At 43.0% G+C, this 18,341-nt stretch overlaps 1 protein-coding gene and 1 long non-coding RNA gene across 4 annotated transcripts in view; one reads left to right on the top strand and one right to left on the bottom strand.

The window, feature by feature from the left end:
• Nucleotides 1-488: 488 nt before the first annotated feature.
• LOC139548836 (uncharacterized) lies at nucleotides 489-1,605 on the bottom strand. Its single transcript, XR_011669779.1, has 2 exons — nucleotides 1,246-1,605; nucleotides 489-871 (listed from the first exon to the last, which is right to left on the bottom strand). It is a non-coding gene; the product is annotated as an uncharacterized lncRNA (long non-coding RNA).
• mnta (MAX network transcriptional repressor a) overlaps nucleotides 1,584-18,341 on the top strand; it is a 31,648-nt gene continuing 14,890 nt past the window's right edge. The window contains exons 1-4 of one of the 3 annotated variants that reach the window (XM_071358704.1): nucleotides 1,584-2,255; nucleotides 10,915-11,587; nucleotides 12,017-12,058; nucleotides 12,900-13,011. In XM_071358704.1, coding sequence (XP_071214805.1) covers nucleotides 2,183-2,255; nucleotides 10,915-11,587; nucleotides 12,017-12,058; nucleotides 12,900-13,011 — 900 coding nt within the window. In that variant the 5' untranslated portion in view covers nucleotides 1,584-2,182. Of the gene's footprint in view, nucleotides 2,256-3,242; nucleotides 3,433-10,914; nucleotides 11,588-12,016; nucleotides 12,059-12,899; nucleotides 13,012-18,341 lie in introns of those variants that run through there. The other 2 variants (XM_071358706.1, XM_071358705.1) reach the window with 2 other exon arrangements.

The raw sequence follows: 18,341 nt of genomic DNA, 5'->3' as shown, positions 1-18,341 counted from the left end.
GAGTGTATATACAATATCACATTTTATTGGTCACATGTGTTTAGCAGCTGTTATTGCGAGTAGCGAAATACTTGTTTCTAGTTCCCACAGTGCAGCAATATCTAACAATTACCTAATACACACAAATCTAAGTAAAGGAATGGAATAATTAAGCAATAAGGCCCGAGTAGGTGTGGTATATGGCCAATATACCACGGCTAAGGGCTGTTCTTAGGCGCAACGCGTACTGCCTGGACACAGCCCTTAGCCATGGTATATTGGCCATATATCACAAACCCCTGAGGTGCCTTGTTGCTATTATAAACTAGTTACCAATGTAATTAGAGCAGTAAAAATAAGTTGTCAAACCCGTGGTATACGGTCTGATATACCATGGCTATCAGCATTCAGGGCTCGAACCACCAAGTTTATAAGAATATATGGATGAGCAATTTCTGTATAGAATACAGTATATACATATGAGTTGAGTAACACAAGATATGTAAACATTAAAGTGACTAGTGTTCCATTTATTAAAGTGGCCAATGATTTCAAGTCTGTATGTAGGTAGCAGCCTAGTGATGGCTATTTAACAGTCTGATGGCCTTGAGACTGAAAAACAGCTTTTCTCGGTCCCAGCTTTGTTGGACCTGTACTGACCTCGCCTTCTGGACGATAGCGGGGTGAACAGGCAGTGGCTCGGGTGGTCATTGATTATCTTTTTGGCCTTCCTGTGACATCGGGTGCTATAGGCGTCTTGGAGGGCATGTAGTTTAACCTGGTGATGCGTCGTGCAGACCGCACCACCCTTTGGAGAGCCCTGCGGTTGTGGGCGGTGCAGTTGCCATACCAGGCAGTGATACAGCCCAACAGGATGCACTCAATTGTGCATCTGTAAAAGGTGACAATATATGTGAGTTCACAGCTCTGTTTGAGTGCAACTGTGTCACTATCACAGTGGCCTTTTTTAAAGCCGCAATATTGACTTCCTACTCGTATTGCTGTGTCAGTGTGATACATAGAACAGCAATGTGCTGATTACAACAGAGGCTTGTGTCTCTATTTGACACACAATGGTTGCTTGAGGTGGTGTTACTTTTTTGTTGAATTTATGATAACTTTGGTCTTGAAAACAGTTAAATAGCTATCACGCCAGTAAAAAACAAGCAAGCATAATACTTGTTAATTATCTAAATTGAAGGGGTATGCTGGCAAAGTAAAAGAACATTACTGCCCATAGTTAAACTGAGAAAATGGACTACTCACCGAACATCCAGCCAGTTAGCCCAAGGTCGTCGACGCTCGGCCATGTGGCAGGACAGGCGTACTGTCTCTTTATATAACAAACGTTCGAATTGCTCTCGTTTAAAGCCGCCCCGCTCTGTAGCACGTTGTTTGGAATTGACTATCCCACCACGCCCTTTGTATGACTAATGGAACATTTATGACGGTTGACACGGCCACAGTTTGCAACACGATCAATAAATTACATGTTTCCCTTAACATTACTTTAAACAGACACAACTGTGATGACTAATACACGTATGGCGGAAATTGATCGCTGGTTGCTGAGGCCACAGACCTGGAGACCGAATCATAATATTCGAATGATGGCTACTGCACTTTGCCCATGTGTTCAAGCGCTATACCTTGTTGTTCTCCCAGGTGATTGGCTATTGGGAAATGACATGTCTTGCCGTGAACGGATACAGATAAATCGTGGATTAGGAATAAATGATAGAACATGTAGTTTGTGTTAATCATAACACTATGAAATTCGATGTTGAAACAACTTTGGGAATCAACATGCTGAGTTGTTTAAATTCAACCGAGGAACGACTTTCACAATTTGTTTAATTTTCATGCTTCGTTTCTTTCATTCTAAGAAATAGCAGCAGGTCAGTCGATTCCAAGACTCCATTTCTTGTTTTCTTTGTCATTGCGGTGTCTGGGAGGGAACACATGTGTGGGCGGTCATAAATGGTATGCTTTTGGCCCTGATTTGTTACCTACTACTCAGCGCCATCTTGTTGCAACTCCTCTACGTATGTGGAAGAGTTTCTACGAGGGGTCTCCGATTACCCTTTTCTTCCGTTTTGCTGATTGAAAGACTGGATCCTTACACTGAAAAATAAAGTGCATACCCTGTAACATTTGCTAAACATTTTTACTTGTAACGTTTTGTTTCCAATACGGAGAAGAAATGAGCATCGAGACGCTTTTAGAAGCAGCAAAGTTTTTGGAATTGCAAGCCCAGCAACAACAGAAAGCACGTGGTATGTAAAGGTTGCAATCAATTATAGGTTTTCTAGAGGCTTTCAAAGTTTAAAGGATCAAACGAATTCGTTATTTAGATGTGTCAAATTTCTAAGGTCTTTCTACTGTGAGAAGACTCTGCATGCATTTTACCTCTATGTAAATGGACTTTAACCGTAATAAATTATTTTGGTTTATAATTTAAAATTACGTGCACAGTTGATTGTATTGCCTTTGTTTGCGTTGGGGGGTTGTGATTAGACTTCCTTGTCTCGACTATATAGTTGGCTTTACTGAGTTAAATGTCTTGAACAATTTGATTTGTGTGTGATTTTTAATGGTAGCCTATTTCAGTGGCTCCTTGTTCTAAGAAGTTGACTACAAATGTATAATTTGGATGTGTAACAGGAGAATGTAGCCATGTGAATTTTACTGCATTAAAGACGTACGATGATCGAAACGCCTCCTATCAAGTCTTGAAACGATCGTGTTTATTTGCAACACTGTTTCCAACTATGATATCTCGGCAAAACCCTGTAACCTTAACATTTGGCGACCTCTTTTAAAGTTGAATAGTAACCTTCATTCATTATTTTACATTCGAGAAAACAACTCGCAGGAAAGGGCGGTGGCGACGGGAGCGCTAAATCCGTTTAGCATAATTTGACCTGACATAGCAGGGGATCATATGACAGATTTCAGGTTTCCCTCTCGGTTTCTGTGGCGATCGGTCTTTTGAACTCCTAAAATGATTGTATGACAACAACTTTACATTTTGTGATTTCGTACATGGCACCTTTTAAACTGAAATGTAGGCTAAATAGAGCATTCCTAGTAAAGGAACCTTCGGCTCGCGCGCTAATCACGTATTTTTTTTGCGTGTTGGTGGTGACGTGTCCAAATTGATCATGCCCCATATCTGCAACGGGGGCCGGCCCTTTCACCACGTGCATGCTCGGCACGCCTACACTCGGAGGCCCACTCCCTGTTCTCTTCTCTAGTGCTGCTGCTGGTCAGTGTGGAAGAAAGTAGGGCAGTGTTTCTCCCGCTCGACTGTACTCACTCCTCTGCTATGTGCTGTGGTTATATAAGTGGAACTACACATGTTTTTAACTCCATTCTATCAAGGCTATAGAGCTAAAAACAACGATGCAAAATTTCACTAGATATTTAGTAAGTCAAGCAAACATTAACCAGGTAACTCCTCTCACTGAATCTTGTTTTTCCTGTACTTTGAATGTGTATGTTATTATATTAGAGCTCATGGTAGTCTCGAGTCAACCAATTTACTGAAGAAAATAAGGTTATTGGAAAGTGTTTTAATTGACAAACTAATGCCGTTGACAAACAAACTTATACCAGACTTGACTCTCATGTTGATTTACAAAATTATGTTTATAAATTGCATGAGAACTAGGCTATCCTCAACTATGCCTCCGATTTTTTTTTACCAGAAACCAAGGAGTGGGCGTCCTTCTCTCACATCGTAGGTCAATGCTTTCACTTCTTGGTTCTCAACCCATGAGTAATCAGATGGTAAAACTAACAACAACCCCTTCCTCTACCTTATCCACAGCTTCCTACTCACCAGTCAGTTTCTTGATTTGTCATTCATTTGCAGAGAGGACAGAGGGGTAATGACCTGTGTACATAGTCATTGAATGCTGGTCACTTTAATGTTTACATACAGTTTTACCCACTTTATGTTTGTACTGTATTTTAGTCATGGCTCATCATATAACTACTGCTGTATACATCTTTTCTATTAATATACTGTCAATAATAGCGATACACACCATCATATATATTTATATTCTGGACTCTGACATTGCCTGTTCTTATACACTGCTCAAAAAAATAAAGGGAACACTTAAACAACACAATGTAACTCCAAGTCAATCACACTTCTATGAAATCAAACTGTCCACTTAGGAAGCAACACTGATTGACAATACATTTCACATGCTGTTGTGCAAATGGAATAGACAAAAGGTGGAAATTATAGGCAATTAGCAAGACACCCCCAAAAAAGGAGTGATTCTGCAGGTGGTGACCACAGACCACTTCTCAGTTCCTATGCTTCCTGGCTGATGTTTTGGTCACTTTTGAATGCTGGCGGTGCTCTCACTCTAATGGTAGCATGAGACGGAGTCTACAACCCACACAAGTGGCTCAGGTAGTGCAGTTCATCCAGGATGGCACATCAATGCGAGCTGTGGCAAAAAGGTTTGCTGTGTCTGTCAGCGTAGTGTCCAGAGCATGGAGGCGCTACCAGGAGACAGGCCAGTACATCAGGAGACGTGGAGGCGGCCGTAGGAGGGCAACAACCCAGCAGCAGGACCGCTACCTCCGCCTTTGTGCAAGGAGGTGCACTGCCAGAGCCCTGCAAAATGACCTCCAGCAGGCCACAAATGTGCATATGTCAGCATATGGTCTCACAAGGGGTCTGAGGATCTCATCTCGGTACCTAATGGCAGTCAGGCTACCTCTGGCGAGCACATGGAGGGCTGTGCGGCCCCACAAAGAAATGCCACCCCACACCATGACTGACCCACCGCCAAACCGGTCATGCTGGAGGATGTTGCAGGCAGCAGAACATTCTCCACGGCGTCTCCAGACTCTGTCACGTCTGTCACATGTGCTCAGTGTGAACCTGCTTTCATCTGTGAAGAGCACAGGGCGCCAGTGGCGAATTTGCCAATCTTGGTGTTCTCTGGCAAATGCCAAACGTCCTGCACGGTGCTGGGCTGTAAGCACAACCCCCACCTGTGGACGTCGGGCCCTCATACCACCCTCATGGAGTCTGTTTCTGACCGTTTGAGCAGACACATGCACATTTGTGGCCTGCTGGAGGTCATTTTGCAGGGCTCTGGCAGTGCACCTCCTTGCACAAAGGCGGAGGTAGCGGTCCTGCTGCTGGGTTGTTGCCCTCCTACGGCCTCCTCCACGTCTCCTGATGTACTGGCCTGTCTCCTGGTAGCGCCTCCATGCTCTGGACACTACGCTGACAGACACAGCAAACCTTTTTGCCACAGCTCGCATTGATGTGCCATCCCGGATGAACTGCACTACCTGAGCCACTTGTGTGGGTTGTAGACTCCGTCTCATGCTACCACTAGAGTGAGAGCACCGCCAGCATTCAAAAGTGACCAAAACATCAGCCAGGAAGCATAGGAACTGAGAAGTGGTCTGTGGTCACCACCTGCAGAATCACTCCTTTTTGGGGGGTGTCTTGCTAATTGCCTATAATTTCCACCTTTTGTCTATTCCATTTGCACAACAGCATGTGAAATTTATTGTCAATCAGTGTTGCTTCCTAAGTGGACAGTTTGATTTCACAGAAGTGTGATTGACTTGGAGTTACATTGTGTTTAAGTGTTCCCTTTATTTTTTTGAGCAGTGTATTTATGTGTATTATTAGGTATTACTGCACTGTTGGAGCTAGGAACATAAGCATTTCACTACACCCGCGAGAGCATCTGCAAAATATGTGTAAGCGACCAATACTATTTGATTTAGGAGTTTCGACACCTCAACACTCTGTACTCTGCACTTAAAGGGAGGTTTAAGTATGTAATGGGTTTTTAAAGGACCATCCTTCTCAGATGCATGTAGAGGAGGACTTATTCCTGGCTTTGGGCAGGAGTTGATCTCTGGAATGGGTTTGTAAAGGACCATTCTTCTCATGTACTTGTAGAGTGGAATTAGACAGTGCTGGCTTTGTATTTGATGTACTCGGTTTGACCTTTTGAATCCTACTCTGGGTGTGTGACTGGGCAAGGTTGAACCAATCCTTCTGGGGTTTGTCCGAACCAATCTAGTCCTCCTGGGGTTTTATGGGTTGTTCTTGTATGTGGGAGGAGAGCACTTAATGGACTGCAACTTCTCAGGGCTCCTGAACTTTGAACTCTGACTGCAATTTGTCGCTAATGAGTGTAGCGGATAGGCCTGAGGTGGTGGTTAAAAACTAATGATGGTGTTGTTCACACTGATGACAGTGCTAGGGTGTGCACTAATACAACCCTGGTCTTGGACATTTTATTTTTTTACTAACTTAAGTCGGCCTAATTCAGGTTAAGTTAATAAGGGGGAATCAAAAATAAAATAAAAATTCACAAAAGTAGTGCAGTGGGCCTTTTAATAGTCTTGTATTAGCGGCCTGATAGCCGTCTGGAGCATGTGGGCAACCCCCACCCACACTCGATGAACAATATCGCAGCACCCCCAAACTACTTTCCGCGGCTATGACATTTACATTTTAGTCATTTAGCAGACGCTCTTATCCATAGCGACTTACAGTAGAGTGCATACATTTTATTACATTTTTACATACTGAGACAAGGATATCCCTACCGGCCAAGAGCAGACGCTCTTATCCATAGCGACTTACAGTAGAGTGCATACATTTTATTACATTTTTACATACTGAGACAAGGATATCCCTACCGGCCAAGAGCAGACGCTCTTATCCATAGCGACTTACAGTAGAGTGCATACATTTTATTACATTTTTACATACTGAGACAAGGATATCCCTACCGGCCAAGAGCAGACGCTCTTATCCAGAGCGACTTACAGTAGAGTGCATACATTTTTATTACATTTTTACATACTGAGACAAGGATATCCCTACCGGCCAAGAGCAGACGCTCTTATCCAGAGCGACTTACAGTAGAGTGCATACATTTTTATTACATTTTTACATACTGAGACAAGGATATCCCTACCGGCCAAACCCTCCCTAACCCGGACGACGCTATGCCAATTGTGCGTCGCCCCACGGATCTCCCGGTTGCGGCCGGCTGCGACAGAGCCTGGGCGCGAACCCAGAGACTCTGGTGGCGCAGCTAGCACTGCGATGCAGTGCCCTAGACCACTGCGCCACCCGGGAGAATAGCTATGATCTGCTATTTATTTGAGACTCTTATTTAAGACTGAGGTGGCTTTCAGTGTCGCTGATGATCTGGCCTCTGCTGTGCTGGGGAGAGCAGAGCTGTTGCTTGTTCCTGGCTATGAAGAAAATATGTCCAATGCCTGTGTTCACTGTGAAATCATGTTCCATGTATGTTATGGCCTTGGCCTCTTTTGGAAGATGCGCAGGCAGAGAGCGTTGTTTTGACCGACACACTGTTATGCTATACTTTGAGACTTTCGCTTTTGTCAATATTTTTGACTACAGTCAGCTATACCCTCCCGATAATCAGGTAAATAACCACAGCTTGGGCCCAATCCATTGTATGACCTCAATATCTCCCACGCTTCTGAGAAGTTCTTAGAACAACCCAATTGGATATGGTGGTCTAAGGGAAGAAGGCAACATTGTGTAGCTAACGTGCTGTAATGGCCAGACTTGGCACGGCTCTGCTCCACCCCTTATCAACGTAAAGGATGGCTGTAAAAGCTCTCTTGTGTCTGACGGGTTCTAACACTACTGTTACCATAGCAACTGGACCCCCCTCCCTTCCCCCTAGTATCTACACATTGAAACATGTGCTGTTGGGGGGGGGGGGTGATTCTCCAATCTGATTGGATGAAGATAGGTGAGGTCGTTGCTAGATCTCAGGGATTCAACCCCCTCTTTTCCTTTGTCTCTCTGGCTTGTCCAGGTTGTCTTCCTTTCTCCCCCACTCTGAGATGACATTGTGTTGAAAGAACAAGGAATACGCAATGTGAGCTCATTCTCAAGGACAGCACGTGGACCTAATGTTAAGAGCATCAGTACTGAACTGTTCTAACATACAAGTCTGTCTCTTTCTCTCTGGGCTCTCAGTAGATGTGGAGGTATCACAGAAGGAAGTTTCCCAGAAAAACAATTCTGCTTCAGCTCAAAGTTTCACAAACTCTTCATTACAGTATGTAGGCCTAAACATACTACAGTCGTTGCATATGGGTCTCCAGTAAGGATATTCATTTACAGAAGCTCGTAATATCCCAACAGAATATATCCCTTTCTACATTGGAACTATGCCAGTATGAATGGGATGGGGCGAGAGGCATAAAACCTGCTTTTACTTGGACACACTGACCTTGGAATATACCCCACTCCCTCTTAAAAAAAATAAAATAAAAAAAAAATGTCTCACACTGAGCGCAGCACAGATTTTACCACACACACTGTCAGTCAGTCCTCCTGTCATACTACAGACTAGAGGTCGACCGATTACTCGGAATGGCTGATTTATTTAGGGCCGATTTCAAGTTTTCATAACAATCCGTAATTGGCATTTTTGGACACTGGTCATGGCCGATTACATTGCACTTCTCGAGGACACTGCGTGGCAGGCTGACTACCTGTTATGCGAGTGCAGCAAGGAGCCAAGGTAAGATGCTAGCTAGCATTAAACGTATCTTATAAAAATCAATCAATCTTAACATAATCACTAGTTAACTACACATGGTTGATGAAATTACTAGTTTATCTAGCTTGTTCTGCGTTGCATATAGTCGATGCGGTGCCTTATCATTGTAATTTATCATTGAATCATAGCCTACTTCACCAAACGGGTGATTTAACAAGCGCATTTGTGAAAAAACACTGTCGTTGCACCAATGTGTACCTAAACATCAACGCCTTTCTTAAAATCAATACACAAGTATATATTTTTAAACCTGCATATTTAGTTAGCAGACAATATTAACATGAATTTCTTTTAACTAGGGAAATTGTGTCACTTCTCTTGTGTTCTGTGCAACAGAGTCAGGGTATATGCAGCAGTTTGGGCCGCCTGGCTCGTTGCGAACTGTGAAGACTTTCTTCCTAACAAAGACAGCCAACTTCGCCAAACGGGGGATGATTTAACAAAAGCACAATCGTTGCACGAATGTACCTAACCATAAACATCAATGCCTTTCTTAAAATCAATACACAGAAGTATATATTTTTAAACCTACATATTTAGTTAAAAGAAATTCATGTTAGCAGGCAATATAAAACTAGGGAAATTGTCACTTCTCTTGCGTTCATTGCACGCAGAGTCAGGGTATATGCAACAGTTTGGGCCGCCTGGCTCGTTGCAAACTAATTTGCCAGAATTTTACGTAATTATGACTATTGAAGGTTGTGCAATGTAACAGGAATATTTAGACTTATGGATGCCACCCGTTAGATAAAATACGGAATGGTTCCGTATTTCACTGAAAGAATAAACATTTTATTTTCGAAATGCTAGTTTCTGGATTTGACCATATTAATGACCTAAGGCTCGTATTTCTGTGTGTTCTTATTTTATAATTAAGTCTACGATTTGATAGAGCAGTCTGACTGAGCGGTGGTAGGCATAAGCAGGCTCGTAAGCATTCATTCAAACAGCACTTTAGTGCGTTTTGCCAGCAGCTCTTCGCAATGCTTCAAGCATTGCGCTGTTTATAACTTCAAGCCTATCAACTCCCGAGATTAGGCTGGTGTAATCGATGTGAAATGGCTAGCTAGTTAGCGGGGTGCGCGCTAATAGCGTTTCAAACGTCACTCGCTCTGAGACTTGGAGTAGTTGTTCCCCTTGCTCTGCATGGGTAACGCTGCTTCGAGGGTGGCTGTTGTCGTTGTGTTCCTGGTTCGAGCCCAGGTAGGAGCGAGGAGAGGGACGGAAGCTATACTGTTACACTGGCAATACTAAAGTGCCTATAAGAACATCCAATAGTCAAAGGTATATGAAATACAAATGGTATAGAGAGAAATGGTCCTATAATTCCTATAATAACCTCAACCTAAAACTTCTTACCTGGGAATATTGAAGACTCATGTTAAAAGGAACCACCAGCTTTCATATGTTCTGAGCAAGGAACTTAAACCGTTAGCTTTTTTACATGGCACATATTGCACTTTTACTTCTCCACTTTGTTTTTGCCATATTTAAACCAAATTGAACATGTTTCATTATTTATTTGAGGCTAAAGTGATTTGATTTATGTATTATATTAAGTTAAAATAAAAGTGTTAATTCAGTATTGTTGTAATTGTCATTATTACAAATCAATACATTTTAAAAAATCGGCCGATTAATCGGTATCGGCTTTTTTTTGTCCTCCAATAATCGGTATCGCCTTTTTTTTTGTCCTCCAATAATCGGTATCGGCGTTGAAAAATCATAATCGGTTGACCTCTACTACAGACCTGTGTGAATCAACTTGTTAAAAGAATAAACATCATTGAGTTTGTCATGCAGCCAGGCAACCAGCCAGCACCAAGAAGCGCAACGTAATGAGGACTTTGGCACCTATTCCCTATATAGTGCGCTACAGGATTCCCTCAAAGACGAGCTCTGTTTAATATAATGTCAATTCTTGTAACTGGTTTCACTGTTCTGGCAGGCAAGGCATTGCAGCTGCATTATACGGCTCTTATAAGCTGGCAGAGTTCCAGGAGGCAGGATGAGGTCTATGCCTACAGGGCTGGTATCCTATTTCAATTCAGACCATACAATGGCAATGTAAGCTGTGAACACTGCTAGCTAGGTGAATTACTGGCTGAATGCTTCCTTCCAGCTATTCTAGTTTTCTTCCCTCCCCTCTTTTTTTGTTTATTGATTTGTAGTGTTCGTTGGGAGTGAACCCGGCTGTCAAAGTAACTAGATGGAGATTAGTCAGAGGACGCAAGAAATGTTGTGACATGTTTCTGCTGGTACCTAACCTTGCTGTTAGCATGCTCTGTCCTCTAACCATGCCGTCTTTCTCTCCCCACAGAGGAGAATGAGCTGCGGGAGAAGCTTCGCCTCGAACAGCTATCTGACCACAAACGCAATGATGTCACTACCTACTCCTCCCCCATCCAGATGAACCATGTGACCCGAGGAGAAGAGTCCTGCCCCGACTCAGACCGCTGCCCCGCCTTTGTCCCGCCCCCGCTGCCGCCCCCCTCCATGACTGTCATCCCTATCCCCATGATGACCTTCAACCACACAGGTCTGCCCCCCACTGTCCCAACCCCCTCTACCACCTTGTCCCCCCAGGCTGGGGCAGCACCCCACCTGGCCTCCCCCAGGAGGGACCCTCACTCCCCAGGGCAGGGCCACCAGGGACAGGGTGTGCTGTTGGCTCTCTCTCCTCAGGTGAAGACAGACCACTCCCACCACTTGCCTTTGGCTCAATCTGGCAACCACAAGCAGAATCATCACCACCATCATCACCTTCCACAGATTGTTTCCCCCCACTCTGGAAACCATAAACTGCTGCAGAAGCAACAACAGCAGTCTCCCCAGCTGGTGCAGCCCTACCCTGGCTCCATCGTCTCAGCCCCCCAGCCGCATTCCTTACTCCCTCAGCCAGGGCCCCCCCAGACTCCGTGTGGAGGCCAGACCAGCCCTATTGGGGGCCGAGGCAGCCCCCCTGACCTGGACGGGAAAAAGAGGCCTGGAGGGTAAGTGGCCATTTAGTTATTTATAGGAGAGATGGTTTGTACTTTGTTTGGATTTTTTCCTCCATTTGCATTTTAGTTTTCCTTTGTCTGTAACTGCCTGTGATTGTCAGTCACTTGTTGAGCGGTAAGGCACAAACAGTATCGGAAAAATCACGAACCATGAAAAGTCACTGCACTGAAGGATTCTTGGACTAAATTATTCTTGGCTTATGTACTTCATAATGGGTATGTCCTGATTGGACAATTGTGCAATAATCAGATCCAATTAGCTCCATGTGCATATTATACAGTATATTGTTGAAGTAAAGTAGCAGATGATGGAGTACTTTATATTTGTTGGTTGATTTTGATTCTTGTTCTGTGAGTCTCGTCGTCTTGCCCATTCTGGACACCCAATCTTATAATGTGCTCCGATCTGTGCTTTTACAGGGCAGGGACAAGAGAAGTACATAACAAGCTTGAGAAAAACAGGTGGGTGCATCTCTCTCCCATGGTCGCCTTTAATAAACAAAGAGGGTTGAGCTCTTTGCACAGGGCAGTTTAAGGTTGAGATTAGGTGTGCACTTTTTATTTTTATATATATATATATATATATATATATATATATTTTTTTTTTAAATGTATAATTGAACTTTTTAATTTAACTAGGTAAGTCAGTTAAGAACATTCTTATTTACAATGACGGCCTACCCTAGCCAAACCCGCACGACGCTGGGCCAATTGTGTGCCGCCCTATGGGACTCCCAATCACGGCCGGATGTGATACAGCCTGGATTCGAACCGGGGGCTGTAGTGATGCCTCTTGCGCTGAGTTTCAGTGCCTTAGACCGCTGCGTAACTCGGGAGCCCACTATTATTGCCCACGTCTTTTTTTTCAACCGAGTTGCTTGCTTGCTTCTCTGTCCTGTTCTAAGAACAAATTATACTCCCATTTATTCACTTATGGCTAATCTATTGCATTTGTCAGATGATAATTTACATCTTGAACTTGTTAATGGCTTTGAACATTATGCTAGTACTTCCATGTACTGTAGTAGTAGGGTTATAATGCCCAGAACGGGACTAAGCAGGGGAGTTGTTGCCTTACCCCTGCCTGTATCCTTTATCAGAGATGTTTTACCAGGAAACAGAAACCTGTTGTGTATTACCAATGTGTATTATGTTACTAGGAATTATTTATAAGTTCCAAATGGTAAATTGGTTTGCAGCATATTTTTTTCTCTTTTGAATCTGAATATGTGAAATCACGTCTCGTCCTGCCTCTTCCTCTAACTAAAAGGCTCTTCTCTCTACCTCCATCCCTTACACTCAGACGTGCTCACCTGAAGGACTGCTTTGACACCCTGAAGAAAAACATCCCCAATGCAGACGAGAAGAAGACCTCTAACCTCAGTGTCCTGAGGAGCGCCCTCCGATATATACAGGTAAGCAAGCTAGAAGAACTGCATGGCTGACCAAAGGATAAACTACTACTGAGTTGTTGAATTCAGTGTCGATTTTCACTGTTTTCACAATTTAATTTACTGTGGATTTTCCAATGTTGATTGTTTCCCTGTCAAGGGGCGCAGGGTCAGTTTTCTGTCAAGCTTTGTTTGAAGAAGCTTTTTTCCGGTAACGAAGTTGGAGTTTTGTACTTGTGGATAATTTAATATAAGTGTTGTTGGCAGACCGTGTACTACAGGGGTTGGCAACTAGATTTGGGGCGGCAGGTAGCCTAGTGGTTAGAGCATTGGACTAGTAACCGGAAGGTTGCTAGATTGAATTCCCGAGCTGACATGGTAAAAATCTGTTCTGCCCCTGAACAAGGCAGTTAACCCACTGTTCCTAGGCCGTCATTGTAAATAAGAATTTGTTCTTAACTGACTTGCCTAGTTAAATAAAGTTGAAATAAAAAAAAGTCAGCCGCAGACTGATCAGGGACCAGAACATGATTATAATAATTTGTACACTGCAAATTGACTAAGACCAAACGAGATTGTATTTGAAAATAACAATAATTTCATACCTTGATTACATTGAGACACGATCGTGTCTCTTTTTATTTGTGGGAATACTTGGTGAACAGATTGACTAAATAAATATAAAAATTGCAGAATTTCTAGTGATTTAAGTTTTTGGTTTGTTTTTGTGACCAACCTTTTATTTAGTTTTGTCATTATTTTTGTTTTCAGAGGGGTTTTACAGGTACACCATTTTTTGGGGGACCAAAAACTAAACTCCTTTGGGGGGGACAAAATAAATCACTCGCGGGTTGGTTTTGGACCGCGGGCTGCCTGTTGCCGACCCCTGGGTAACTGTCTGGTGGTGTTGGTGGTGTTGCTAGGAACTGTCTGAGCACTGAACTTTTCAGTTGCTTCTTCAGTGTGAAGTGAGGGTGTATATTCCACCACATCTACAAGCGGTTTCTTGTGTGGGCAAACGGCAATTAATTTCAAATGAACTAAGTTTATAAAAATCCTTATTTTTGTTAGTGCCAGTAGGCTAATATTGGAGCTGCTTTGTATTTTTTTATTTAACTAGGCAGGTCAGTTAAGAACAAATTCTTATTTACAATGACGGCCTAGTAACAGTGGGTTAACTGCCTTGACAGGGGCAGAACAAAATCTTGTCAGCTCAGGGATTCGAACTTGCAACCTTTCGATTACTAGTCCAACGCTCTAACCACTAGGCTACCCTGCTGCCCCATATCCTAAGGTCCTTGGTGTTCTTGGCAACGTCATTAGGTCTGGTCTGGTTAGTCCAGGGGAGGTTAGGACGTTTCTAGTCTCTAGCAGAAAGCTAAACTGTCGGGATATGCTCTGTTGCCTTTGGGTATAGGTGGAACAAAGAGTCTCCAATGAAAATGTACAAAGAGTTCATTAAAACCCTTTTGAAAGATTGATTAAATATCTTAATAAAAAGCTTTATAAAAGCTAATCATGTAATTAAAACCTTTTTTAATGGACTTTTGTGGTTGAAACAGGATTGACTGTAATTAATAGTGGTTCAATGAGTCATGATGTGTGATACAGGCAGGGAGTATATCGAAAGCTGTGTGCAAGCAGATGACCGGTGTACAAAGGTCTTCGACTAAGCTACTTTAACTCAGGAGTGATGTGATAGAGTTCCTGTTGCTATGTTTGCTGTGTGTGTGCTTGTTTAATATACACACACACTACTTTCCTGTGCACCTCTACCTCTGGTGCTGGTGAGGATCTGATCTTGTATGTTGGTGGGGTTTTCCTCCCTGGGAGGTGCATGGAGGGGGGCTAGGCAGGGCTAGGAGAGAGGGAAACTAGGGCAGTGTGGGTGTACAGAGAACTCATGTCACCCAATCTCCCTCCCCTGCCTCCCACTCTGTGTGATGAGTGAACGTTGCCGTGTTAGTGTGGCGTGTTCGACTAGCAGACTGACCCAGCACCCCCACCCCCCCTCGACAGCCAAGCTGGATTTGGGTGTCTTTAAAGCACGTACTGGCCAGGAAACAAACAAACAACTACAGATATTTTCCACTCTTGATGTATATACACTAGCATTGTCCTCCATTTTTAGTTATTGGAATTTAACATAAGCTTATTTAGTGAAGAGGGGAATCAGGATTTTTATTTTATTTGAGATTTTCAGTACATTTTAATTTATTTCCATCTTAATAATGCACTTTTGCAGGACTGAATACTGGTTTAAAAAAAATGTATCTTGAATTACTTGCAGTCTTTGAAGTTATAAGTATGCGACACAGGACTACATGTGCGTAGTTGCTTCATGTTGCTATAACACCCCCACATCCTCCGGTCTTCCCTTTTACTGATCAGTTTACTGTAAGAGGCTCCTTCTCAGTACTACCGTCTATGGAGCTCAGACTGAGCAGCGTTTCCTGATAGACAAGCTCAGTACACACACACACTAGCCTATAGCAGGCCTCTCTCCTTGGTAACAGTTGACTAGTAGAAGTCGTGCTGAGTCACGCAGTTCTCTTCCCTAATTGTTATTGGTATTGTTATTGGTTGCACTCCAATAGTGGTAGGTTAGGGGAGAGCAAGGGAGGGGTGGGAAGAAGAGTAGAGAGAGGGAAGAGATGATGAGAGGGGTGTTTTAAAAGTCCGGTGCAGGGCAGGCACGTGTTTCCCGACTGCACGTGCCTCTCCCACCTTTTTGTTACTTTAGGCTGGGGGCAAGGGGTGGGGCAGTCTACTAATGTGACCAATGAGCACCAGACCAGGGTTTGAATAAGAGGATTTGGGCAGAGGATTACTTTTCATTTGATTCATCTTTGAACAGTGATGCTGGCAGCTCTTCAGTTGCTGCAGCTAGCAGCATTACACTCACAGAAGTTCCAAAATAATAGACATTTCAAATCTCATATTGTGTGTGTGTGTGTGTGTGTGTGTATATATATATATATACATATATATATATATATACACACACACACACAGTGTTGTAGCGATGTGCAAATAGTTAAAGTACAAAAGGGAAAATGAATAAACATAAATATGGGTTGTGTTTACAATGGTGTTTGTTCTTCATTGGTTGCCCTTTTCTTGTGGCAACACCATCCTTTTAGGTGGTTGTAGAAATGTTTTTTTTTTCTGGATTTTGATAATTAGCTGGTATCCGCCTAATTCTGCTCTGCATGCATTATTTGGTGTTTTACATTGTACACAGGATATTTTAGCAGAATTCTGCATGCCGAGTCTTAATTTGGTGTTTGTCCCATTTTGTGAAATCTTTGTTGGTGAGCGGACCCCAGACTTCACAACGATGAAGGGCAATGTGTTCTATAACTGATTCAGGTATTTTTTAGCCGGATCCTAATTGGTATTCCAAATGTTATGTTCTTTTTGATGGCTTAGAATGCCCTTCTTGCCTTGTCTCTCAGCTCGTTCACAGCTTTACCTGTGGCGCTGAGGTATTTATCGTGTTTTTTTTTGTGCTCTAGGGCAACGGTGTCTAGATAGAATTTGTGGTCCTGGCGACTGGACCTTTTTTTGTACACCATTATTTTTGTCTTACTGAGATTTACTGTCAGGGCCCAGGTCTGGCTGAATCTATGCAGAACATCTCTTGGTGCTGCTGTAGGCCCTCCTTGGTTTGTGACAGAGGCACCAGATCATCAGCAAACAGTAGACATTTGACTTCGGATTCTAGTAGGGTGAGGCCGGGTGCTGCAGACTTCTAGTGCCCTCGCCAATTCGTTGATATTTTTGTTGAAGAGGGTGTGGCTTAAGCTGCATGGCCCTGTGGAAAGAAATGTGTGTTTCCTGCCAATTTTAACTGCACACTTGTTTGTGTACATGGATTTTATAACATGTTGTATGTTTTCCCCCCCAACACCACTTTCCATCAATTTGTATAGCAGAACCTCATGCCAAATTGAGTCAAAGGCTCTTTTTTTTTTTAAATCAACAAACATGAGAAGACTTTGCCTTTGTTTTGGTTTGTTTGTTTGTCAATTCGGGTGTGCAGGGTGAATATGTGGTCTGTCGTACGGTACTTTGGTAAAAAGCCAATTTGACATTTGCTCAGTACGTTGTTTTCACTGAGGAAATGTATGAGTCTGCTGTTAATGATAATGCATAGGATTTTCCCAAGGTTGCTGTTGACGCATATCCCTACCTTGCTATTTGTGCTGTTGCCTGTGCCCAATAATGTTTGTACCATGTTTTGTGCTGCTACCATGTTGTTGTGTTGCTGCCATGCTATGTTGTCTTAGCTCTCTCTTTATGTAGTGTTGTGGTGTCTCTCTTGTGATGTGTGTTTGATCCTATATATATATATATATATATATATTTATTTATTTTTTTATCCCAGCCGCCGTCCCTGCAGGAGGACCTTTTAGTAGGCCATCATTGTAAATAAGAATTTGTTCTTAGCTGACTTGCCTAGTTAAACTTTGTTTGAGCAACATGGCCTCCTGGGTAGGAGTGCTGATCTAGGATGAGTTTAGCCTTTTAGATCATAATGAATGAAATTATTTTGGTTAGGAGTGACCTGATACTAGATCAGCACTCCTACTCTGACTCTTTATGAATACAAACTCTGATCATGTTATCTCCAGGCCGGGTCTCTTATCAGAGCATGCCTCTTCTCTTGTTTTCCACTGAGGTTACTGTCACTGCAAGGTTACTTCTCGCCAACAGCCACTCTGCTGAGAAGTCACACTTCCTTGTTTCATTTCTTCCTCCTTTCATAGAAGTGAGTGAGTAAGCTAGAGACCAAACCTACAAGGAACTTGCATATAAGGCTGCCTGCTTGCAAGCAGATTTTTACTTCCCATGCTTGTCGGTTTGAGCTGTTTTTCTCAAGACATTTTCTCCTACAGTAGTTAGTTGTCCTTTGTTAGGCTGTATTAGTTATTTAGAGTTTACTACTTTATGACTTCTTAAGATCTGGTCTGTGCTGTCTAACATGGAATGTGTTTCTGACCTAATTGCTGCTGTTTGATATAATGCTTGTTAAAATGGCTGTGTGTGAGAGATGGCTAGGGAGAATGAATAAGCATGCCCCATTCAAGAAATTTAGAACCAGGAACAGATATAGCCCTTGGTTCTCTCCTGACCTGACTGCCCTTAACCAACAGAAAAACATCCTATGGCGTTCTGCATTAGCATCGAACAGCCCCCGTGATATGCAACTTTTCAGGGAAGCTAGAAACCAGTATACACAGGCAGTTAGAAAAGCCAAGGCTAGCTTTTTCAAGCAGAAATTTGCTTCCTGCAACACAAATTCAAAAAAGTTCTGGGACACTGTAAAGTCCATGGAGAATAAGAACACC

The sequence above is a fragment of the Salvelinus alpinus genome, chromosome 22 (assembly GCF_045679555.1).
Source record: "Salvelinus alpinus chromosome 22, SLU_Salpinus.1, whole genome shotgun sequence".
Classification (NCBI taxonomy): domain Eukaryota; kingdom Metazoa; phylum Chordata; class Actinopteri; order Salmoniformes; family Salmonidae; genus Salvelinus; species Salvelinus alpinus.
The sequence above is the reverse complement of the archived record's forward strand: the minus strand, read 5'-3'. Positions and strand labels throughout refer to the sequence as shown.